This window comes from Mobula hypostoma, chromosome 9, assembly GCF_963921235.1.
Source record: "Mobula hypostoma chromosome 9, sMobHyp1.1, whole genome shotgun sequence".
Classification (NCBI taxonomy): domain Eukaryota; kingdom Metazoa; phylum Chordata; class Chondrichthyes; order Myliobatiformes; family Myliobatidae; genus Mobula; species Mobula hypostoma.
Window position 1 is genome coordinate 24,917,821 of NC_086105.1, and position 26,949 is coordinate 24,944,769.

The 26,949-nt window shown below is 39.9% G+C and overlaps 1 protein-coding gene across 6 annotated transcripts in view; it reads left to right on the top strand.

The window, feature by feature from the left end:
- The window catches only part of immp2l (inner mitochondrial membrane peptidase subunit 2), a 561,843-nt gene that overhangs the window by 378,264 nt on the left and 156,630 nt on the right, over positions 1–26,949 (top strand). For all 6 annotated transcript variants that reach the window (XM_063057903.1, XM_063057902.1, XM_063057904.1 and 3 more), the window contains exon 4: positions 4,346–4,411. In XM_063057903.1, coding sequence (XP_062913973.1) covers positions 4,346–4,411 — 66 coding nt within the window. The remainder of the gene's footprint in view (positions 1–4,345; positions 4,412–26,949) is intronic.

The window sequence follows — 26,949 nt, forward strand, 5'->3', positions numbered from 1 at the left end:
TTCTTTGAAGAAAGGGGATATCTCTGATATCCTGGAAAGGAAAGCCTCATCCTAGGAACAGATGCAGCAGAGAAGGACTGAGAAAAGCAAATACCATGTTTACAGGAGACAGAGTGGGGAGAAGTACAGGTTGACCTTCACTAATCCAGCACCATTGGGACCTGAGGAGTGCCCGATTATTGAAAATGCCAGATTACAGAAGGATTACATTAACCAGGGGTCCGCAACGTCTTTTGCATCGCGGACCGGTTTAATATTGACAATATTCTTACGGACCGGCTGATGGGGGGGGGTGTTCAAGTAGGGTTGCCAACTTTCTCACTCCCAAATAAGGGACAAAAGTAGCAGTCAAATACGGCACACTTGTGTTTACCTCGAGAAAGATTACCATGACCATGAAGCCTTGCGTGGGCACCTGTGTGCGCATGCGTGATGTGCCGATTTCTTTCTACAAATCAGTTTTGGCTTATCTTCCAGATTCTGTTAAGTGAAACTACACTGTACATACATTATTTCTACTTTATATAGGCTGTGTATTTATCATATCATTCCTGCTTTTACTATATGTTAGTGTTATTTTACGTTTTATGTGTTATTTGATATGATTTGGTAGGTTATTTCAAGTTCAACAGTGTGTGACAGGGAATGAGGAAAGGTGCAGCTGACTCACATTGTTTCATATCGCCAAATCATATCATTTCCTCGCAGCCCTGTAGCACATGCTTTGCGGTTTGGTGGTTGGGGACCACTGCATTAAGCAATAGCTAACCTTCACTAATCCGGCACGATGGGGACCTGAGGAGTGCCGTATTAATGAAAATGCTGAATTACAGAAGGATCACATTAAGCATAATCAGTGCCGGATTATCGAAGGAACCGGATTACAGGTAGTCGGATTAGTGAAGGTCAACCTGTATTTTAATATGTCGACTGATTATTCACTTCCACAGATGCTGCCTGACCTACATAGTTCCTCCAGCATTTTGTGTCTCTGTATTTCCGGCAGCTGCAGAACCGGCTTGTGTTTAAAATTTTCCAAAGCTGGTATGGAGATCTCTGTGAGTCATCCAGCCTTGTGACCAGGCTGCAGTACTAAAGAAGTTCAGTGACCACTAACGAATGCTCAAAGTCAATGAATGGATCATCACATGGCATTTTACAACATTTGTACCACTAACCTCAGCCACTTTAACAACATGTAGCCAACTGCAAGCAAAGCCGCCAGGAAGGACAAGGCAGCAACTCCACTACTTGCAGTGTTCTTCCACATCAAACATAATCTTACCTTGTTTAAAAATGAAGTAATATCGTAGAAAAACTTGTGATATCTTTTCTAGCCTTGGTCTAGATAAGTACATTTTCCTTATCTTTCATAGAAACATAGAAAATAGGTGCAGGAGTAGGCCATTCGGCCCTTCGAGCCTGCACCGCCATTTATTATGATCATGGCTGATCATCCAACTCAGAACCCCGCCCCAGCCTTCCCTCCATACCCCCTGACCCCTGTAGCCACAAGGGCCATATCTAACTCCCTCTTAAACATAGCCAATGAACTGGCCTCAACAGTTTCCTGTGGCAGAGAATTCCACAGATTCACCACTCTCTGTGTGAAGAAGTTTTTCCTAATCTTGGTCCTAAAAGGCTTCCCCTCTATCCTCAAACTGTGACCCCTCGTTCTGGACTTCCCCAACATTGGGAACAATCTTCCTGCATCTAGCCTGTCCAATCCCTTTAGGATCTTATACGTTTCAATCAGATCCCCCCTCAATCTTCTAAATTCCAACGAGTACAAGCCCAGTTCATCCAGTCTTTCTTCGTATGAAAGTCCTGCCATCCCAGGAATCAATCTGGTGAACCTTCTTTGTACTCCCTCTATGGCAAAGATGTCTTTCCTCAGATTAGGGGACCAAAACTGCACACAGTACTCCAGGTGTGGTCTCACCAAGGCCTTGTACAACTGCAGTAGTACCTCCCTGCTCCTGTACTCGAATCCTCTCGCTATAAATGCCAGCATACCATTCGCCTTTTTCACCGCCTGCTGTACCTGCATGCCCACTTTCAATGACTGGTGTATAATGAGACCCAGGTCTCGTTGCACCTCCCCTTTTCCTAATCGGCCACCATTCAGATAATAATCTGTTTTCCTCTCCTTTGGTTCTTTTTCTGTCTTCAGCATTTATATGCTTAATTATGTGTTGTCAATTTACTGATATGAAGGAATGCTTTTAATTATATTATTTATGAAGAGAGACTGCTCCCCCTATCCTGGTCATTTTAGAGTATCATTCAACATTAGGCTTTACTGTTCCTGTTTTATTCAGTTGTGCATTGTGTGTACTATATCATGTTGGGTGATGTAATATGTTACATCTTACTGATTTGACAGTTCACTGATCATATGGTTAGTGCTTGACATGCACATTAAAGGTAGTGTAAATTATACAATGTTGCCAACTTCATTTTCATAAGTATAAATAAACTAAAGAAAGTCACATTTCACATTTATACAGCAGGAACTCCAATAGCAGTCTGTGTTGGAAACAGTTCAATTAGAAATCATCTATGTATTCAGCAAAATATACCTCTAGTCCAAGTTGGTGCGGTCTTTCATTGATTCTTTTATGGTTATTATTCTATCGTGGATTTCATTGAGTATGCCCACAAGAAAATGAATCTCAAGATTGTATATGGTGACATACGAGGGGTGATTACACTAATAAGTTCGTGGCCTAAGGTAGAAGGAGTCAATTTTAGAAAACCAAGCATATTTACTTTTCAACATAGTCCCCTCCTACATTTACACACTTAGTCCAGTGGTTATGGAGCATACGGATCTTGGACCTCCAGAAAGTGTCTACAACAGGGGTGATTGATAAGTTCGTGGCCTAAGGTAGAAGGAGATGAGTTATACAGCTGTCGTTACATGCACATGCAGTTTAACGCTTTGAGTGATTATGTAGAAAGTTTGAAGTTAATAACTCATCTCCTTCTACCTTAGGTCACAAACTTATCAATCACCCCTGCCGTGGACACTTTCTGGAGATCCAAGATCCGTATGCTCCATGACCGCTGGACTAAGTGTGTTAATGTAGGAGGGGACTATGTTGAAAAGTAAATATGCTTGGTTTTCTAAAGTTGACTCCTTCTACCTTAGGCCACGAACTTATCAATCACTCCTCGTATATGTACTTTAATAATACATTTACTTGGAACGTTGAACTTCAGTTCTTTTACTCCAAGTTTTCGTATCATACCCTTTTCATCCTCCTCATACCACCATCTGCTGAATTTGCTGGTTAATGCTGGAATGTGACTTCAGATGTCAACCTTACAATCCTTCAGTTTGATTCATTAAAGGGATGGAAAGTTACTCTTGTTTGCCTAGTCCCCAGGAATATTATCCGCTTGTGCTTGTAGAAACTTCATCATGAGAAATTTAAATCAAAACAACCAATGCCAGGCTAACCTGCATGACTTAAGATGATAGATTAAAGTGCAATTAAAATATCAAGAAGCAAATTAAATAACTGGATTAAGTTTAAACAGCCTTTTCTGAGGGATTCTTATAGAAACTAAGATTGTGCTGCACATATGAACAACAAAAGCACATTTACATACCTAACTTTTGAATGCTCTTTCTAGGTAAAACTGAGAGAGAATCTTGAGCAAATGGATTAAAATTTAAATTTGCTTTCCAGCTGAGTTTTTTTCTTTTATAATTAAAAATTATACCTCTACACAACCTATAATAAGGAATTCTATGCCTTATTGTCCAATATTTGTTTTTCATGTATGTAGCCACTGAGTTATTATTGAGATATTATGGATTACTGGATCGTGTTGGTAGGATTACTTCAAGAACAATTTCTCCAACTTATACTCTTTATGTTCCACTGCAATGATTTCTTGTTGAAATGTTGAATTTTGTGACAATTTTTAAAAATTAATTGAATATCTATATGCATTAGTTCATGGCTCACAGGATCTTAAATGCTTTAAAATATGGAAATGCTTATCTTTGAAAGGAAATCTGAGATTCTCCACGTGTCCCACCTTCAAACATTTTCTTAATTTAGTTTATCACAGTACTTGGAAGTTATTTCCAAAGCTTCATATCTACTCAAAAATGTTATGTGTTACTTTTAGATGATGGAGGTAGATTATTGTAAGATATAACTTTACAATGGAACTTAACTGTGATTGATATGCCATGGCAAGGAGCACAGCAGCTCCCATATGGCTTTAATGGTCTTTATTTCTGTTTTAAAATTTCGGTGAGTTCCCTTAAATCAGTGACATGGTAGAGGGCATAACAGATTGTGTAACCTTGTCCTTTTTATTTCAGGTCGCCCAAAAACCCAGAACAGAAAATAATCAAACGAGTGATTGCCCTTGAAGGAGATATTATCAAGTAAGTTTTTTTTTGCGCTGTAATGACTAGGTTCTTTGGATTTCACTTACATATGACAGTTAATCATGTACAAAAGCACAGCAGAATGTTCATTCTGAATTCTTGTGATTGTCATGGTGACACATTGAGAAGGTGCTATTACTGTGCTACTTTCCTAACAAAGAAAGAATTGTTTTCCATGTTCTTATCGCTGAATTCTGCTCTGATTTACTGCTACTAAAATTCCAAAGAGCAGGTTCTCCCCTTGGCAGTGATAATGTATTGCCTGCCTATTTAATAGTTGGTTTTGCATGCTAGGTAAATATGCTCGCAAAGTGACATTTATCATAAATCTTACATTAAAGTAGTGTGGCTCTGCAATTTTGCATTGCAAGGTGATCTTGAAATGAAAGTCCAAATGGCTGGCTGTAGCAGAACTAATAGAGTTTTGAAATTGATCACCCTAGTGGTTATGAGATTTAAATGAGAGATGGACTGAAAATGAGTTACTTTTATCATTATTTGTTTATTCTTATGTTGGCTCTTCTCAGGTTAGGTTGGAGTACATTAGATTCATCTATAAAGTAACATTGTTTTGAAATAGAATTGATAAACATTTCATATATAGATCTTGTGCTACATTTTCTTGTTTTGTTTTATATTTATTAAAATGCAAAATGAACTATTGAAGAGTATTATTTAGGAGCTGACCTGTCTTGATGACCGATCTTTAAACTATTGATGTAAAGTTCTGTAGCATTTCTGATAGGATGAATACGTTATGATTGGATCTGCTCACCTAGAATAAACAGATTCAAAGATGGCAGCTCTTTTTTGGGGGATAAAAAGGGTGGCTGATGACTCAGGTTTTTGAAATAATAACAGAAAATCTGGTCATTAGCAAAAGCAAGCCAGTATCTGTAAATTATATATTAGGTACACCATGCTTTATAAGAATTACAGTATGCAGAAGCAAGCAAGTTTGTAAGGTTTCATAAAATTTAAGGGAAATAGAGAAAAAAATTGGAAAAAGTATATGCCAAACACATTAAGTGTCTAAAGAGAGTTATTTGTAGACTAGTTATTATTTTACCATGTTCTACCTCTATCCTCTGTCTAATGAATTGATCTGTATGAACAGTATACATACAGATGATAAATATCATAACTAATATAATATGAAGGATTCCACATTATGTGATATAAAGTATTACAAAGAACTACAAAACATTTATTTTGTTTAGTAATACAACACAGAGTAGGCCCTCTTGCCCTTCAACCCACATTGCCCCATCAACCCCTGACAAACCCTATTAACCTTTATAATGACCAATTCATCTACGCAATACATATTTTGGATTATGGAAAAAATTGGATGACCTGAGGAAAACCTCCATGGGGAGGACATACAGACTCCTTACAGATGGTGCTGGAATTGAACTCTGAACTTGAGAACGCCCCGAGCTATAATAGCGTCACGCTAATCGCTACACTACTGAGATGCTGAAACAGGAAATAAAATGTTGCGAAACATTGTGCATTTTCATAATATCCCTTTGTGCATTGATATAATATTATCATCAAGAGATTCTCAGCTGCCTCTTTGACATACGCCTGACATATACCTCCCTTTTTCTGACCAGAGTCTCAATAGACCAAAGGACAAGTTAGTGGTGGGAATGTTACTGGGATATACTGAAATGTTACCTTTGACCTTTGATATAGGATGTACCTGTATTTGGAGAGGCAATGGCTGTTTAGGGATAGTCAACATGGCTTTGCATGATGGAAATCATTTGTCATGAATTTGATTGAGTTTTTTTTAAGGGTGACTGGGAGAATGGCCAAGGGCGGAGTGATAGTCGTTGCCTACGTGGACTTTAACAGGGCCTTTGACATGATCCCACTTGTTCGGCTGGTTTGGAAGATTAGTTCTCATGGATCCACAGTGAGCCAATTGGATACAAAATTGGTTTGCTGTCAGGCATCAGTGGATGCTAGTGGAATGTTGTTTTTCAGACTTTTAGCTTGTGACCAACAATGTGCTACTGGCTTTGATGCTGGATTCACTGTTGCTTATAATCTATATTAATGATTTGGATGATAATATAGGTGGCATAGTTAGGAAGTTTGTAGCTGACCTCAAAATTTATGGTATAGTGGCAGTGAAGATGTTATCTAAGATTACAGTTGGATCTAGCTCATTGGGAAAATGGGCCAAGGAATTTCAGATGGAATTTAACTTGGAAAGTGCAGTGTTGCATTTGGGAAGTTAAACCAGGGCAGGACTTTCACAATAAATGGCAAGGCCCTGAAGAGTGATGTAGAACAGAGAGAGCTAGGAGTTACAAATACATAGTTCCCTGAGAGTGTTGAGACAGGTTGGCAGGGTGGGTGAAGAAGTTGTCTTCATCAGTCAGGCCGCTGAATACAAGAATTTGAATGTCATAGCACAATTGAACAAGATATAGATGAGATCACACTTGGATTATTGTGTTCATTTCTGGTTGCCTAGATACAATAAGCATGCCATTAAGCTAGAAAGGCTGCAAATAAGATTCACAAGGATATACCAAACTGGAGAGCTTGTGTTATAAGGAGAGACTGGATAGTCTGGGCTTTTTCTCTGGAGAAAAGGAAGCTGAGGGGCAAGCTCACAGGGGTATCTAATCTTATGAGGGGCTAAGATGATGTGTATGTTCACAATCTTTTTCTTGGAGTTGGGCATAGATTTAAGGTGAGAGGACACAGATTTAAAGGGGAGCTGAGGAAGAGGTTTTTCACTAGGTGTTAGGTATATGGAACAAGCTGCCATATGGAGGTACAATTACAATGTTTAGGAGAAGTTTTGATAGGTACAGATCCATCCTAAGGTTAATTCAGGGTTTTGTTCTTGTGAACCAAACAGTTTTCAATTTGCAAATATTGCTGGGAAGAAAATGGCTGCAACCACACAGTAACCATTTGTTTGTGCAGGCTTTACATATTTGGGCACTTGTCAGTTGGGGAGGACCTCTACATGGACAAGAAAGGTTTTGTGGGATAAGGGCAAAATACAGGAAAATAGGACTAGCTCATGTTGATATGGACAAATTGAGCCAAATGGCCCGTTTTCATGCTGCACAACCCTATGACTCTGCTGTATAGGATGTCTCAGCTTTAGCTGTACTTGGTAACTTTTTTATTTATTCAAAGAATGCTGGGGATGCAGAGGCTGAATCAGCATTTAGTTGTCTTTCCCTAATTTCTCTTAAGAAGGTGCTTTCTTGAACTCCCGTAGTCCTTGAATTGTGGGTAAACCCACATTGCTACTAGGAAGAGGGTTTCAGGATTTTGAAATAACAACCGTGAATTATTTCTTTGTCAGTGTGCTATGTGGTAACCCCCAGGTGGTGGTATACTCTAGCTTTAATTACTGATGTCCTTCCAGTTGGAGGAGGTTGGGGGTTTGAAAGTTGTCTAAAGAGTCTTGGTGAATTCCTGTGGTGAATCCAGCAGATGGTACAAACTGCTACAAACTGAAGATGTGTTCCGGTGGTGGAGTGAGTGGTTATGGATAGGGTACCTATGAAGCAGGCTGCTATATCCTGTATGGTGTTAAGCTTCTTGAGTGTTACTGAAACTGCAGTCATTCGGGCAAGTGGAGAGTATTCCATTTGATGAGCTTTGTAGATGGTGGACAGGCTTTGGGGAGTTACGAGGTGAGTTACTTATTACACAATTCCTATCCTCTGACGATATTGATAGTGAGTGGACTCAGTGATGATACTCCCATTGAATAGCAGGAGCAATAATTGGATTTTCTCTTGTTGAATATCATTCCCCAGCACCAGTTTACTTACCACCTATCGGCCCAGGTTTGGATATGGTGCAAGCCTTGTTGCATTTGGATATGGACTGGTTGATTTTCTGAGGAGTCTGAATTGGTATTGATCATTGTGCAATCATCACCTCTGACCGTACAGTGAAGGAAGGTCACTGATGAAGCAGCTGACAATAGTGGGGCCTAGGACACTAACCTGAGTAACCACTACAGGGATTACTTATGACCGAGATGATTGTCCTCCAGCCATGACTGCCATTTTCTGTTGTGATATGTATGAGTCCAACTACTATGCATTTTCACCCTGATTCCCGTTGGCTTCAGTTTAACCAGCAGCCCTTGATGCCCAACTTTAATTTTCCCCTCTTCAGTGTTAGGAAGATGCTTATTTCCATTCATTTAACTTTTCATGAGAAAAACAATCTATGACCCCTGTCTTCTTTCCAATCTCATTCATGCTCATGTAATGGGGCTCCTAGACAACCAGCATTTTCAACGAAAACCCATATCTTTCAGCTTACGACAATACATTGGGACTAAATACATAATGTCAGCAGGTTGAATGTGTAAGTGGGATATCCTATCATTTTAAGATTAAGACTTTGTTTCCGGTGTTTTCATCAAGCTTCAAAAAATTGAACAACTATCCACAATTAATTTATATTAGGAGATACTAAAGAGCATAACGTACTGATATTCTACTATTCCTAAAATAAGAGCCAACAAATTGAGATCTTATTCTTAAACCCAGAACCCATAGAATGTCTAAAAATTACTGTATAAGTACATTTCCTATCTGTTTTGGAGGTCTATTTAACTTTCTAAGCTAAAATTATGGTTCAATAGGTATTAGTGAAGGAAAATGAGGGAAAAAAATACAATTACTCTTTTCCTGTACCTTTACAGGAACCATAGAAACTTATACAGACATCCATGTCTCCCTGACCTCACAGCACAGCCAACTGACTTACCTCCATTCCCCTATTTTTCCCGGGAAGATGGTAGCATCCTTGGTTGCAGCAGTGTCTTTGGGTCCATCAAAAGGTGCAAATGTTTGAAATAATCATTTTATTGTGATCAGGAGATCCTGATAGATCTTGGTAATGCAAAATACGCAAGACCAGTTCACTGGTGAGACAGATGACAGGGGAGCTGCATAGCTTCTATAGCTGCGTGGACCAGGCCGTTATGCTGTGGCATCACCTATTATAGCAAACCAGAAGAGGTGCTGGAGGCAGTGTGTGAGAGAACAGAGGCCTGCTGGTTGGAATCCGTCCTGGGTTGAGGGTAGGACCCACAGGCCGGCTCTCCCTTTGGTGCTGCTCTCTCGTGCTTGCCTCCTGTGAGACTAGCTGGATTGCCTTCATTTGCGGCTGTTGGAGATGAGGAACTGCTGCATGTGTGTTCTTGCAGAAACATGGCTCCAGGCAACATCTCATGCATCAATAATCTTCAGGCCATGCCACTCGAGGACTTGTGATAATATTGTTTTATGACCGTATGTGCCATTGTAAGCAGGAGTCGATTTTGCTCTTTTTCCATGGTGGTGATCTCCATGGCACTGAGGCTATGAAGATTGCCTCAGCTGCTGTGCTCCATGCCTGATAATATGATTAACTGATAAGTGAGGCTTTGAGCTAATTCCGGGATGCTCTAGGCTTCGGATTTGAGGACTCGTTTTTGGTTTGGAATGCTGTCAATTTGCTTGACTTGTATTTTTTCCCTTCCTCTTGGGTTTTTTTTACTTTGTGGCTACCTGTGAGCAAGCAAATCTCAAGGTTGTATCATTTATACATTCTTTGATAATAAATGAATCTTGAATTTTGTAGACTCTGTGTGTGACTGTATGTACAGTGTTTTGTACCTTTGCCCCAGAGGAATTCTGTTTATTTTACCCATTACACATGTGTATGCTTGAATGACAACTAAACTTCAACTTGAACTTAAACTTGATAAGGTAGTAGATGCAAATTGCTGGAACTGAACTGCAACTGGTCCAAGATTCTGCTAATGTAGGAGGGTTGATGCTAGTGGATCAATTACCTGTCAAATTTTCTTCTACAGATTTGAAGCTCAGTGACCATTCTCTCTTACCTTCTTCGGTTCCTTATTATTAATTTTCATTGTTTTATCCCAAATAGAGGCAAAACCAGACTGCCAGTACTTCTTAATATGAACTCCTCTCATCTCAGTATTCCATTATATGTTCTACTGCAGGACATTTTATTTCTGCTTCATTTAAGACTCACTAAATTGGAAAATTAGTCAGTGTCAATGAAAAGACTCATCTTGTTCTCTTTCAGATCATGTCAGTTGGAGGGAACCGTACCTTAATTTCATTACCTTAGTAGCAATCTAAGATTAAATACCTTGATTATACCTCTTCCCACCCTGCTTTCTGTAAAGAGACTATTCCCTTTTCTCAATTCCTTCATCTCCACTGCATCTGTTCCCAGGATGCGGCTTTCCTCTCCAGGACAGCAGAGATGTCTTCCTCCTTCAAGGAACATGATTTCCTGACCTCCTTCATTAATGCTGCCCCCACTGGCATCTCCTCCATTCCCCAGAAATCTGTGCTCTCTCCATCTTTCTGCTGCTTTAACAGTGGTAGGAGTTCCTTTTGTCCTTACCTACCACCCCATGAGTATCTACATCTGTCACATTATTCTCTGCAACTTCCACCATCTCCAAGGGGATCTTATAACCAAACGTATCTTTACCTCCCTCTATCTCTCCACTTTCCAGAGGAATCGCTCCCTCTATCATCCACTTCTTCATTCTTCCTTCCAGCTAATCTCACTCCTGGCCAAAGTGTTACCTGCACTTGCCGATTCAATTCCCTCCTCACCTCAATTCAGGGCCCCCAAACAGTTCTTCCAGGTGAGGTAACACTTCACCTGCGAATCTGCTGGGGTTGTCCCTTGTGTCTGGTGCTCCTGATGCAGCCCCCCCCTACATTGGTGAGATCCATTGTAAATTGGGGGTCCGCTTCATTGAGCACCTCTGCTTCATCTGCTAAAAGCCGAACTTCCTGTTGGCCAAACATTTTAATTCCGATTCCCATTCCTGTTCCAACAGGTTGGTCCTTGATCTCCTGTTGTGCAGTGTTGAGGCGAACCTCAAGGTGAAGGGACAACACCTTATATTCCTTCTAGGTAGCCTCCAACCTGATGGCATGAATATTAATTTCTACTTTCAGTTAAAAACATTTTCCTCCCCCTCCCCTCTTCTATTCCCCACCCACCAGGCTTCACCTATCACCTTCCAGTTGGCTGAGTTCACAACTTTCTGCAGCTTTTTCCAGTCCTGTGCAGTGGCAAATGGTGATGCAATCAGTTAGAATGTAGTAGATGTGAGTGCCACTGGATGACAGTCATTGAGGTAGCTCATCCTGCTCTCCTTGGGCACTGGTATGATTGTCACCCTTAGAAGCAGGTGGGAACCTCTGACTATAGCAGTGAGAGACTGAAGACATTCTTGAACACTCCTGCCAATTGATTGGCACAGTTTTTCAAAGCCCTGTCAGGTACACCATCAGTGCCTGACATTTCATGAGGATTCATCATCTTAAAAAATGTTTGATGTCAGATGCCTGATGTTTGCCTCCGAGACAGAGTCACCAAATGCTCCCTGAGTTCGCACAGGTATAGTTCTACTCTCCTTTTCAAAGTGTGCATAAAAGGCATTGAGCTCATCTAGGAGTGAAGCATCACTGCCATTCATGATGTTAGGCTTCGCTTTGTGGGAAGTACTGGCCTGCTATCCCTGCCAGAGCTGATGTGTATCCAATCCCATCTCTCACCTCCATCAGAATTGTTTTTTGCTCTTAAACTAGTTTCCTGTATGTTGTACCTGGACTTCTTGTATAGTGCTGGATCACCGGTCTTGAATACCACAGATCTAGTCCTCAGCAGACTACAGATCTCCTGTTTCATCCATGGCCATTGGTTTGGATATGTCTGGTATGTTCTTGAAGGCACATACTTATGCATGCATGTCTTCATGAAGTCGGTGACAACTGTGGTGAATTTGTTCAGATTTGAAGATGAATCCCTGAATATTGTCCAGTCCACTGTCTCAAAGCAGTCCTGTAGGTGCTCCTCCACCACCCTTGATCATACTTTCTTGGTCTTCGCCACTGGTGCTGCCGTCTTTAGTCTCTGCCCATATGCTGGAAGTAGGTGATCGTACTTTCCAAAATGGCATTTCGGATTACACGGTAAATGTTCTTGATGGTTGTGTAACAGTGGTAAAGTGTATTAGCTCTTCTGGCTCCACAGGTGATATGTTGGTGGTAGTTGTTCAGAGACTTCTTCAAGCTGGGTTGGTTGAAATTTTCTGCAATGAGAGGGAAAGCATCAGGATGTGCTTTTTCGCGCTTGCTGATTTCGGAGCTGTGCTTCTCCAGTGTCTGCCTGACATTGGCCTGAGGTGGAATGTACTCAATATTTTGAGAAGTATTACTGATAAGGTCCATCAGTTGGACCCTGCACTGCAAAAGCAAGTGACAGAACTAATTGGCAAACATGAAGATTTATATTTTGACATTCTGAAATTGTGCATCACGTCATTATAAATTCAGCACAGCCCATAAAACAGCATCTGTACAGAGTGAACTTTGAGAAAAGTAAAATGGTTGAACAAGAAATTGGAAACAAGAAAGAACAAGGAAAGAGAATGGATGACTGTATTGATAAAGTGGGAAAGGCTAAATACCTTACAAAGATTGACCTGTTAAAAGGATACTGGGGTGTTCCTTTAACAGAGAGTTCTAAAGAGATATCAGCATTTGGGATACCATCTGGACTGTATGAATATAATGTTTTACCCCTCGGGATGAAAAATGCTCCAGGGATATTTCAAAGAATGATCAATTCGGTGATTAGAGGTTTAGAAAACACGGGCTTATATTGATGATTTAGTGGTCTGGAATGACACATGGAAAGAGTATATTGCAGCGGTAGCAAAACTGTTTGACAGACTTTCCAAGGCCAATCTTACAGTGAACCTCACTAAAAATGAGTTTGATTATGCTGCTGTTATTTATCTTGGCTATGTAGTAGGCCAGGGCCAACAGGCTCCCGTACAGGCCAAGCTCCAAGCTATTGCTGAGGTTCCTGTTCCGACCAGCAAGAAATCTTTGAGAAGAGTTTTCTTTCTTTTTAAATCTTTTTATTGACTAAGTATACAAAAAGGTAAGCCATATAGGCACTAATACACTGTTAGAATATAACAAAATTACAGGAGATATTAATACAAAAAAAATGATACAAACAATGTAATTTAAACATAACGTACCAAGGTAACATAATAGTATACTAATTTTTATATATATCAATAGAGAAAAGGAAAAAAAAAACCCAAAAAAAAACCCCACCGTGCAACTAACTAAAAGCAAAGCAAAGCAATGGGCTAACTTGAAACCAAACAGAGTTAAAAAACTTAAAATCACGTCCTCAATCCTGACCTCCATTAAAAACAGTAAAAAAAAAACAACAGGAATTCTGCAGATGCTGGAAATTCAAGCAACACACATCAAAGTTGCTGGTGAACGCAGCAGGCCAAGCAGCATCTATAGGAAGAGGCGCAGTCGACGTTTCAGGCCGAGACCCTTCGTCAGGACTAGTCCTGACGAAGGGTCTCGGCCTGAAACGTCGACCGCGCCTCTTCCTATAGATGCTGCTTGGCCTGCTGCGTTCACCAGCAACTTTGATGTGTGTTGCAAAAAAAAAACAAGAAGGGTATATATTACATTAAATGAAAATATTGAATTAAAGATCTCCAGGTCTGTTCAAATTTAAATGAGGAGTCATAAAGATTGCTTCTAATTTTCTCCAAATTCAAGCATAATATCATCTGAGAAAACCAAAAAAGGTAGTTGGAGCATTAAGCTCTTTCCAATATTGTAAGATGCATCTTTTCGCCATTAAAGTAAGAAATGCAATCATTCTACGGGCTGAAGGAGAAAGATTACTGGAAATTTTAGGTAGTCGAAAGATAGCAGTAATAGGGTGAGGAGAGATATCTATATTCAATACCTTGGAGATAATATTAAAAATGTCTCTCCAGAAAGTTTCCAGAGTAGGACAAGACCAAAACATATGAGTTAAAGAGGCTATCTGCCCCGGACATCTATCACAAAAAGGATTAATATGAGAATAAAAGCGAGCTAATTTTAGAAGAGTTTTAGGAATGGTTGGGTACTATTGTAAGCTTTGTAAGAACTTTGCTGACATCGCTGTCCCCCCCCCCCAACAAAACTTCTGGGAAAGAGTGAAAGATTTGTATGGAACGATCTTTGCCGGGGGCATTTGAACGTCTGAAAACCATCCTGTGTTATCATCCTGTGCTCAAAGCACCTGCTTTTTCAAAGCCATTTTCTATAGCAACAGACACTAGTGACGAAACTGCTGGGGCAGTACTGTTACAGAAGGGAGTGAATGACATTGAATGCCCGGTAGCTTATTTCTTAAAGAAATTTAATGTGCACCAGAAAAATTATTCAACTGTTGAAAAGGAATTGTTAGCACTTATTCTGGCTTTACAATATTTAGAGGTCTATGTTCAGAGACCTCAAGATCTCTCTGTTGCCCAGAGACCACTTGTGGTTTACAAGGATCATAATCCGTTTGTGCTTCTAACTAAAATGAAGGATAAGAATAGAAGGTTGTTAAATTGTAGTCTGATATTGCAAGAATGTGACTTAAAAATCAAGCATGTGAAAGGTATTGACAATATTATAGCTGATTATTTGTTCAGATGTTAAGTTGGAAATTGTACACGTTTTTGCTCTGTCATCTGATGATCATACATGTATTGTTTCAAACTCTATAATTTACATTTAGACTAAAAAAAATTTTTGCCTTCGTCTGAAGGGAGGGGGTGTGACGGGATCCTGAATTACCTCTATAAACTGTGCTCGATTACCCCTATGAACTGTGCTTTTGAAAAGAGAGGGAGAGTTATTTAACACCGATGTCTTGTTTTGAAAAGAGAGAGAGAAAGAAAGAGAGAGAGAGAGACAAAGACTAACTTTTAGACTGTCACTTTAAGGCACGAGAATAACTTTTGGATTTCTGCTGAGTTAGAGAGAGAGAGCACAGAGCAGCTCGTAAGTCGCTATGGTGACCGAGGGCAGCGTTATTTGATGGACAATCGATGTTATGATTTTTCGGCAGCGTGTTTATACTTCCAGGAACATTTGCCTCCTTGTACATTTCTTACACAGAGGAGGGAAGGAGGAGTTATTTGAGAGACAGTTGATACTCAGTACGGTGAGATAAATAGGAGGTCAGATGATAGACCTCAACCACATGTTTTTGGACACTGAATGAGCTTTGTTGTGCCCGTAGAAAAAGTGGGTTTTTGGAGGATCGATCAGGCGGATCGATCAGTGGCTCTTGCAGTGAGAAAAGGGATTGACCGGTGGGGAGTTGTCCATGTGTCCACCCTTGCCTGGGTTGATAGATCCACCACAGAAAAACGGTCCCCTTTGTTATAGTCACAGTCAGTGACTTTCAACGGATTTCGGAGGACAATGGGAAGATTGACGGCGTCAGCTCACCTGAAGACTGAAATCTCTCCCCCTCTCTCTCTCTCAATCACTACTCAACTCAATACCACGAACTGAACTGAACTTTACTCATCATCATAACATTGTATCTATTTATCCCCAGACTTAAAGAAGCTTGGGTTTTCATATATTTCCACACTTACTGATATACCTATTTATATATAATCATTGCTAACCTGGTTGATTTATCTACATTTATATTACTGTATTGCGTAGTTACTAATAAATATTATTAGTTAATAGCAATACTGGACTCCGAAGTGTTTTCTATCTCTGCTGGTTCTTTAACCTGTCATGGGGTACGTGACATTAGTAAGGATGTCAAGGTTATGCTATGAAGACAGGTGAATGGGGTTGAGAGGGATAATAAATCAGCCATGATAGAATTGTGCAGAGGATTCAATAGAGCAAATGGCCTAATGGTGGTCTCATGTCTTTATGGTCCCTTGTAAAATACGATGGAATGTTAACCTCACAACCAACCCTATTATGGCCTTACACTTTACTGTCTGCCTGCACTGCACCTTCTCAGTAATCTGTAACGCCTGCTGCTGCATTCTGTTATTGCTTTCTATTGTACTATCTCAATTTACTATTGTAAAGAAATTATCTGTATTGATGACTGGACCAGCTGGAAGAACAAGAAACATGCAAAGTTATTTTCTTCATTATACCTGGAATATCTAGTAGTTAAGTGCCGTCCTTTTTACCTACCACGAGAGTTCTCCGGGGTCATTTTGGTAGCGGTATACATTCCACCTCAGGCCAATATCAATCATGCTTTAGATGATCTGAACAATGGGATCAATATGCATGAAACAGTGCATCCTAAAGTCTTCACCATCATTTTTGGAGATTTTAATCAGGCCAGTCTGAAAAAAATCACTAAGCAATTACCATCAACAGATCATTTCCAATACTAGAGGAAACAACACACTAGACCATTGCTACACCAACATCAAGAATGACTACTGTGCTATTCCACGCCCTCACTTCAGGAAGTTTGATGACTGGCTGTACTTCTACTTCCTGAGTATAGGCAGAGACTAAAGACTGCAGCACCAGTAGTGAGGTCCAAGAAGGTATGGACAAGGAAAGCACAGGAGCACCTACAGGACTGCTTTGAATCAGTGGACTGGACTGTATTCAAGGATTCATCTTCGAACCTGGATGAGTGTGCTGCAGTTGTTACTGACTTCATCAAAACCTGTGTGGATGAGTGTGTCCCTACAAAGACTTACTGTCCATTCCCAAACCAAAAGCCGTGGATGAACCAGGAAGTACGTCATCTGCTGAAGGCTAGATCTGTGGCATTCAAGTCTGGCGTCCCAGGCCTGTACAAGAAAACTAGATATGATTTGCGGAGGGCTATTTCAAGGGTGAAGAGACAATTTTGAATGAGATTGGCGGCGACATCGGATGCACGGCAACTCTGGCGGGGCTTGCCAGACATTACTTCCTATAAAGCGAAACCCAATAGCATGAATGACAGCAATGCTTCACTACCAGATGAACTCAATGCCTTCTATTCCCTCTTTGAAAGGGAGAACACAACTACAGCTGTGAAGATCCCTACTGCACCTGATGACCCTGTGATCTCTGTCTCAGGCTGATGTTGGGCTGTCTTTAAAGAGAGTGAGTCCTCGCAAGGGATGGAAGGTCCAGATGGAGTACCTGGTAAGGCTCTGAAAACATGTGCCAACCAACTAGCGGGAGTATTCAAGGACATTTTCAGCCTCTCACTGCTACGGGTAGAAGTTCCCACTTGCTTCAAAAAGGCAACAATTATACCAGTGCCTAAGAAGATTAATGTGAGCTGCCTTAATGAATATCACCTGGTAGCACTTGCATCTACAGTGATGAAATGCTTTGAGAGGTTGGTTATGACTAGACTGAACTCCTGCCTCAGCAAGGACTTGGACCCAGTGCAATTTTCCTATAGCCACAATAGGTCAATGGCAGATGCAATCTCAATGGCCCTTCACACAGCTTTAGACCACCTGGACAAACAAAACAGCTATGTCAGGATGCTGTTCACCGATTATAGCTCAGCATTTAATACCATCATTCCCACAATCCTGATTGAGAAGTTGCAGAATCTGGGCCTCTGTACCTCCTCTGCAATTGGATCCTCAACTTCCTAACCGGAAGACCACAATCTGTGCAGATTGGTGATAACATATCCTTTTTGCTGATGATCAACTCTGGCGCACCTCAGGTGTATGTGCTTAGCCCACTGCTCTCCTCTCTATATACACATGACTGTGTGGCTAGATATAGCTCAAATACCATCTATAAATTTGCTGATGATACAAACTTTGTTGGTGAAACCTCAGGTGGTGACAAGAGAGCGTACAGGAGTGAGATATGCCAACTACTGGAGTGGTGCCACAGCAACAACCTGGCACTCAGCATCAGTAAGACGAAGGAGCTGATTGTGGATTTCAGGAAGGGTAAAATGAAGGAACACATACCAATCCCCAGAGAGATCAGAAGTGGGGAGAGTGAGCAGTTTCAAGTTCCTGTGTGTCAAGATCTCTGAGGATCTAACCTGGTCCCAACATATCGATGTAGTTATAAAGAAGGCAAGACAGTGGCTACAGTTCATTAGGAGTTTGAAGAGATTTGGCATGTCAATAAATACTCTCAAAAACTTCTATAGATGTACCGTGTAGAGCATTCTGACTGGCAGCATCACTGTCTGGTATGGGGGGTGGGGGGGGGGGCGCTATTGCACAGGACTGAAACAAGCTGCAGAGGGTTGTAAATCTATTCGGCTCCATCTTCAGGGAGCAGTGTCTCAGAAAGGCAGCGTCCATTATTAAGGACCTCCAGCTCCCAGGGCATGCCCTTTTCTCGCTGTTACCATCAGGTAGGAGGTACAGAAGCCTGAAGGCACACACTCAGTGATTCAGGAACAGCTTCTTGCCCTCTGTCATCTGATTCCTAAATGGACATTGAACCCTTGGACACTACCTCACTTTTTTTAATACACAGTATTTCTGTATAAGATTTAATCTATTCAATATACCTATATTGTAATTGATTTACTTATTTATTTATCATTATTATTATTATTTTATTTATTATTTTCTTTCTCTTCTATACTTTCTCTTTTATATATAAAACATATATAATTTTTTATATTTCTTTAAAAATTCCAACCACACATCTGTATTTCTGGAGGAAAACAAATGAAAACTAGGCAATTTTGAAGATAGTGAACTGTGGATAGAGTACATCTAATGTCCTGGAGAAAGTACAAAGAAGGTTTACGGAGAAATACTAGGGGGATGCATGTTAGAAAAGTATGGATAGACTATATTATCTTGTGATACAGGGTTGAAGGTCATATAACAGAAGTCTTAAAATGATTAAGTGTTTTGATAGAATAAATGAAGAAAAAATGTTTGTGCTGGTTGGAAGTGCATGTCTAGAGGCTATAATTATAAATTAACCACTTCAACATGTGACAGGAAATTCAGAACCAACTAATTCATTCAAAGTGCGTTGAGAGTGTGGAACTTGGCACCATAGGCATTAGTTAAAGCAAATACAAGAAGGGAAGCTGGATGAGTATGGGAGGGAGAAGAAAGACTGAATTACACTGATGAATTTAGAGAAGAGGTTGGGTCAAACTGACTGACCTATTTGTGTGCCATGTATTCAATGAAATCCCTTGTAATTCCTACTTCAATAAAAATGACCTTGATTAAAGCCACAAGCTTACACGTAGTGAAGTAAGTATTAGCTGTGAAACCACTTTGCAGTATATCTTGTTCTTAGTCTTTATGTATTTGCACATCTCCAGGACAAAATATCTCAGCATTTAAGTTTATTAATATATATATATATCTTTTCTTCAAGTTAACACTGCTGACATTTAACAGTGGTAAATGTAGGGCCGGAAATATCAAATTTCTACAATGTGCTCAAGTAGTAATGTTAACTGAATCTTAATCAAAATATTGAAATGTGTGTGCTTTTAATGAGATATTTTAAATATTTAGTTTTTTTTATACTAGTTCAAAGATTTCTGATATCTGTAACTATTGTAATTTGGAATATTCAGAGAATGATATTAAACACAGATTTCTACATTGACTATCATATTATTTATTGTGATATTTTGCTGACAGATTCTATTGTATTATATGGATTTTGGCCTGAAATTTTCAGTATGTCTAGGACTGATCAACTTCATGTATCAATTTAGAAATTAGGTCCTAAAATATTAATTAGAGAGAAATAATACTAGAATAATTACTCTGGGGTATGTGCTCCAAAATTCAATATCTTTTTAAATTAGATTGCCTAACAACTTCATCATATCATTTATAAATATCTATATAATTTCCATATAATTTCTCTGGGGAAAATTGACTTTAGATAAAATCCATGGAATGAATAATTTCATAATTTCCAGGTTGTCAAGAAGTCTTTCCATTTGCCACATGCAGAATGCAGCACAAGGAGAAGTGTCAGTGAGGCAGTAAAGAAAGGAAACACCCTAAGCTGGCCAGATTTGTGAATTGGAACATTGAAGGTGTATTTTGTTTCAACTTGGGTTATTATAATTTTGAGGTGATTGAAATAGTGTTCAATTCACTTTATTTCATGTGAACAATATTTGGGGAGGGTCTACATATTAGTTAAGCCTTCCCAGAGTATGACAGTTCTCACAAGATGTTCTAAGTTGACTGATCTTAAACCAGCTACAATGTCAGTACAGGATAATGATATCAAAGGTAATCCCCATATTCAGGTATGTACCCATGTTAATAATGGCCTGATGATCTGGGTCATTCTCCAGGACAAAAGAACTTGAAATTCCAGACCCTGACTGTTCCAGATCCTGTTAAAGTTGCGGGCAGTGGGCAAAATATCCCTCTAGTGTTTGTGGATCTTGTACTGGAGATGCAGTATCACTTTACCCTGCCACTTTGTTTTTGGCCCACGTCATCATCATCTCGGTCCCCAACTTTCCTTTACTGGGATCTTTCTCCTCTTTAACCTCCATTCTGGAGTTTAAGTTACAATAGTAGAGTTATTGCCTATAGATAGTGTTTTGGATTTGGGGTCTTTTTTATAGGGACTGTGTGTTGTGATCTGGGGGTTGTGTGGTAGCTAATTGAGGGGTGTTGTGGGGAGGGGCATGCTCGGGGGTAGAGTTAGGTAATGAGGGGTGAGGATTCATGGTGAAAGGAGGTGGAGTGGGGTGGCAAATGGCATTGCATTGGTTGGGGTTGTCCCCTGCAGTAGGGGGAGGGCTGAAATAGGAGCCTAACTGCTGGTGATATTGGGTGAATTTGGCCCCTTGATGGGGTAAGGGCTTGGGTTTATGGGGGTGTGTAGCAGGGTTGGAGATGTTAGGTTTAGGAGTAGGGTAAAAGACTGTTGTATAAGCCCTTTTGTGTGGTGTGGTTTGGGTTATTTGGGGTGTGTGGTAAACTATGTATATTGTTGTAACTCGGTTACCTGTCTGGACACACCCCTGTGCTGACTGCCCCTGTGGCTCCTCCCACAGAATCCTGTATAAAGGTGTTCGCCTTGCCCCTCCCCCTCAGTCCGGGGGCAGACACTCACTGTGGAGGTCGTATTGTACAGCGAATAAAAGCCTTTCAGTATTTTACCAAACCTCAATCTTTTGGAGTAATTGAAGGTGCTTCAAGGTGCTGTCTGGTTTAGTTGGGGTGCGCGGTCCATTGGAAATTATGGTTATGGTGAATGCTGAGGTTGGGGATGTTTGTGGGGTGGCGTGGTTCTGGTGATGTGGGGTGAACCTGGCTGCAGGGTGGGGAGAGGGCTAGGATTTATGGGGGTGTGCTGAGGGGTTGGAGGTGTTCACGGGACTTTGTGGTGGTGGGAGGGTTAGGGTTAGGGCTAAGCTTTGTTATATGGAAACTGTAGAACAGTTAATAGAATTGTGTGGAGAGAGGTGAGGTTGCAATACAAAAATGGTCTAGATTGTGGAGGTGATGATTGGTCATCACCCTGTTCTTTTAGGTTTCTGTTATTCAGACTTATTAGACATACTGTTACTGCAGATCCTTATTTTGAGAAACTCATCAGCGAATTTCATCAGAACATTTTGTTTTCTTTAGTGATGAGTTTTGAATTTACTCGATCCACTTGTAGATTGTGATGTCCAGTTTGAGCCAGCCTGAGCAGAATTGAATACGTATAACTGTCAAACGAGAAAATTTGCAGATACTGGAAATCCAAACAACACACCCAAAATGCTGGAGGAACTCAGCAGGCCAGGCAGCATCTATGGAAAAAAGTACAATCGACTTTTTGGGCCGAAATCCTTCAGCAGGACTTTTAACTGTCAACTCAATTGAAGTTGCCCTTAGCTGTGAAACTAAGCAGTCAGTCGATGAGTACATAATATTGTACACAGATGGATTGATTGATTTTGCAGCTGTAGTAAAACGTGTAAATGACCTGTATGTTTTAAGCATATTGCCTTCACTCAACTGCAGGGTGACCCCCAAAGGATTTAATTCCAATCTCAAATCAGTTATTGGATGGTGAATACTAGTCAGCGCTAACAATACTCTATAGTGCTTATCAAGCTAAGGACATAAATGTAGATTTCCCTCATGCATTAAAAATTAAAGCCTGGTCTTCATTCTTTGCAGCAACCAGTTTAAGAACAGAAAATGAGCAATAGAAGCAGGAGCATGCCAGTTGATCCTTGCACCTACTTATCCATTCAGTAAAGTCATGGTTGAGCACTTGTCTCACTGTCACTTTCTTCTATGAACCCCATTTCCCGTAGTTCCTTAATATCCAAAAGCATATTAATTTCATGACAGAACTTTCACAATCTCCTCAAATTGAGAATTCTGAAAAATCACTAACTTCTGGTAAGCAATTCCTTCTTATCTTAGTCCTTAATAGTCAATTCCTTATATTGCATTTGGATATGCCAGCTGAATTAAAACATCATCCCTGTCACAGCTTTTAAGAAAGCTGCTTAATTCTTCCCATTCTGATGTTTGGTCTGAACAAGAACTGAACCTCTTGGCCATGTCTGCATGCTTTTATCCATTGAGTTGCTGCCACATATCTGGCTGATTAGATATTTACCTAACTGAATATGTATACAGGTGTATCTAATAAAGTGGCCACTGAGTATATGTTTCATTGAGATTATCTTTTATTCTTTAAATTTTAAGCTCAGTTCCCTCATAGGGAAATCTCCCTGTTGCAAAAATCAATCTGACGAACCTATTTTCTGCAGCCTCTAACCTTCCTTCAGTAGGAGAAACAGAATTATACAAATTATTCCATGTGTAAGATCATGAGTTACCCACATTATCCAATATTTTTCCTTTTGCCTTATTTATAGAGGTTTTTATAGTCTGATTTTATTCTAATTTCATTATTAACACCTTGGTCTGCATTTACTGAATTTTGAGAATTTCCCAATCTGTTGGCTTGCTATATTCTCTGGTAACATTATAAGCCTATTTCTTTGATCTAATAACTATCATCAACTTTTTGGCTAAGATTGGACTATTGGTTTCTGTTACAGCTTTGTGACTTAAAGTTTTTAAATAACACATTAGTTAGTTACATGTTATTTATTGGTTAATGTAGCTTCTTAATCTACCATAGCAAAATCATGTCTGAAACTTTGTGGTTTAACTTACAGAAAGTTAAGACCATAGTTTCAAATTGAACTAAACTATTTTCAGTCTTCGATCATATGGTAGCTCTTCCCCAAAGGAAGTATCAGATTTAAAAATAGTTGTTACTCTCATTGCTTCCTAAACATATTAATCACAAAAAAATCCTATATATTCCATGAACTTGACCTCTACTTTATTACTGCAAATTTAATTTGCTGAGTTCATATGCAGATTAATGTCCCCATGATTATTTTCACACATGCCTCCAATTTTTGAATTATACATTGCCCTATACTATTAATGCTCCTTTGGACCAGTCTTTTCTGCCCCAGTTTTTCTTAGCTTTACATAAACTAATTCTACATATGGATTTTATTTTGAGCTAAGACCCTTTCCCTCCTCATCCTATCCTTTTTCTTGGTGCTAAGCTTCTTACCCATTTAGTCTACCTCTCCTCATTTTTATCTATTCTGGAATATGTAATTCCCATCTTTGGTCATGTTTGCAACTTTATCTCCATTTACCATTTCATTTTGTGTATTTGCATTATAAGCTCTGCTTGCTCATTTGACTTTATCTTTTAGGTATCCTTCCCTCTGTGTACTTCCCAGTGAGGGCAGAATTTTCAACTGCCCAGAGGCCATAAATTTCTCTTCCCAACCTCTGTGACTTCCTATATTTGTCTCTTCTCTTAAAAATAATTTGCAAAGCTGACTTTTACCTCACGTTCCCTAGTTTGTTGAGAGTTATGGTGGAGACAGCAAACTATATTTATGTAGTCAAAAGGAAGGTGAATAGCTGGCTAGAAGAACAATAGAAGTATTGAGAATTGATGTAATAACTTGGATGAGGATTTCAGCTGTAGATATGCTTATACAGAATTGAAAGTCAGTTAATGTTACAGAGCAGGATTAGGAATCCTGGTGATAAAGTAGTTCTGTGGCCACTGGTTCATCTGGCAGTCAACACAATGGTTGTGCCCTCAGGGTGAGCAGAGGAAAAGAAGTGTGAGTATTATATTCATTAAACCTTAAAACAGAGAATCACAAATCTGAGATAGCACTATGCATATTATTTTCTATTTTCCCATTTTTGGCTGTAGTGTTGCTTCCATTTATTGTTGAAATATATTCCTCGATCAAAGAAGACATTCTCATCTTTAACCAACAGTTCACTCTACATTCTAAGAGAGCATTTTTATTTTATGGAAAAGGCTGGAACCAGAAGGCAAGGTCTCAGAGTGAAGGCCCTGTTACTGTGTTGAATCACAGTAAAAAAAAATAGAAGCGTATGGGACTATCCAGTTAAAACTGAAATGAGTAATTTATATGCTCGGAAAGTTGTGAATATTCTGAATTCTTAACCACAGATAGCTGTAGGGAAAGTGTCTTGGGTATATTTAAAGATGAAATAGATTTTTAATCAGTGAGACATTTAAGGGCTCTGAAGATTGAGCAAGAAAATGGTCAAGCCAGGAGTGTGCTGAAATACTCTCCACTAATCCAGAAGAGTGCAGCTTCAACTATACTCAAGAAAATTGACACCATATAGGACATAGCCGCCTTCTTGTTAGTTGCCCCATCCACAACCATTCACTCACTCCACCAGCAACACACATTAGTAACACATTAGGAAAATTCATCATAGTACCACCTGCAGAATTCACTGTAACAACTCACCAAGTCTCTTAGAGAGCACCTTCCAAACCCACAATCTTCCCCAGCTACAAAGATAAGGGCAGCTAAAAGCTATAAAGTTAAATGTTACTGTGTTAGACAGATCTTGTTCTCTCTTTGATAGACACTAGCTTGTGCTTGGAGAGTTGTAAGACCCAAGTAGAATGACAGCAGTAAGAAGCGAAATTGCTTCAGGAAATTCTTGAATTTTCTCTGTCAATAAACCTACAGCACATTGTGAAGTAATCTATTACACTGCCTTGTAAAAGTATTCAGCCCCTCAACCCTTCGTTCACATAAAGGAATATTACAACCAGGGATGTTGAGTAATTTAATTGAGAATTTGTATTTCTGAATAATATGCTCCTTTTTCACAGTAGAGGCCAAACACCAGGAAAAATTGTAAAGCATGAAACATAAAAATTCAAAAACTAAAATGTCAGAAGTACAAAAGTATTCATCCCCCTTTGCTCAGTACTAAGCTCAATCATCTCTCACAGCTATTACAGGCAGTAGTCTTTTTTGATGTCTCTATTAGCTTTGTACAATATGATGGAGCAAGATTTGCCCATTCCTTCTTGAAAATTTATACAGGCTGTGCTAGGTTAGTTGGGGAGTAGCGATGGGCAGTAATCTTGAGGTCTTGTCAAAGATGTTCGATTGGGTTGAAGTCAGGACTCTTAACTGGGTCACTCAAGGATATCAAGTTTCTTAATTTGAAGGCATTTCATGATTTCTCTGACAGTGTGATTTGGGCCGTTGTCCTGCTGAAAGGTAAACTTCCTCCGCAATGTAAGCTTTCTAGCAGAGGCTAGTAGGTTTTTATTCAGGAGCTCTCTGTATTTAGCAGAATTCAACTTTCCATCAATTCCAAAGATTTCCGGTCCTTGCTGATAAAAAGCAACCCCACAACATTTTGCTATCTTCACCTTACTTTATAGTAGAGATAGTATTACCTGGCTGATGCACAGTATTAGATTTACACCACATGTACTGCTTAATGTTGAAGGTAAAAAGTTTCACTTTAGTCTCATCTGACCACAAGAGCTTCTTCCACATAGAAACATAGAAAACCTACAGTACAATACAGGCCCTTTGGCCCATGATGCCGTGCCAAACATGTACTTATTTTAGAATTTACCTAGGGTTACCCATAGCCCACTATTTCTCAAAGCTCCATTTACCTATCCAGGAGTCTCTTAAAACACCCTATCGTATCTGCCTCCACCACCGTCACCGGCAGCCCATCCCATGCACTCACCATCCTCTGCTTAAAAAACTTGTCCCTGACATCTCCTCTGTACCTACTTCTAAGCACCTTAAAACTGTGCCCTCTCGTGTTAGCCATTTCAGCCCTGGGGAAAAGCCTCTGACTATCCACACAATCAATGCCTCTTATCATCTTATACACCTCTATCAGGTCACCTCTCATCCTCGTTCGCTCCAAGGAGAAAAGTCCAAGTTCACTCAACCTATTCTCATAGGGCATGCTCCCCAGTCCAGGCAACATCCTTGTAAATCTTCTCTGCACACTTTCTATAGTTTCCACATCTTTCCTGTAGTGAGGTGACCAGAACTGAGCACAATACTCCAAATGGGGTCTGACCAGGGTCCTAAATATCTGTAACAGTACCTCTCGGCTCTTAAACTCAATCCCACGTTTGATGAAGGCCAATCCATTATATGCCTTCTTAACCACACAGTCAACCTGCGCAGCAGCTTTGAGAGTCCTATGGACTTGGATCCCAAGATCCCTCTGATCCTCCACACTGCCAAGAGTCTTACTGTTAAAACTATATTCTGCCATCATAGTTGACCTACCAAAATGAACCACCTCACATTTATCT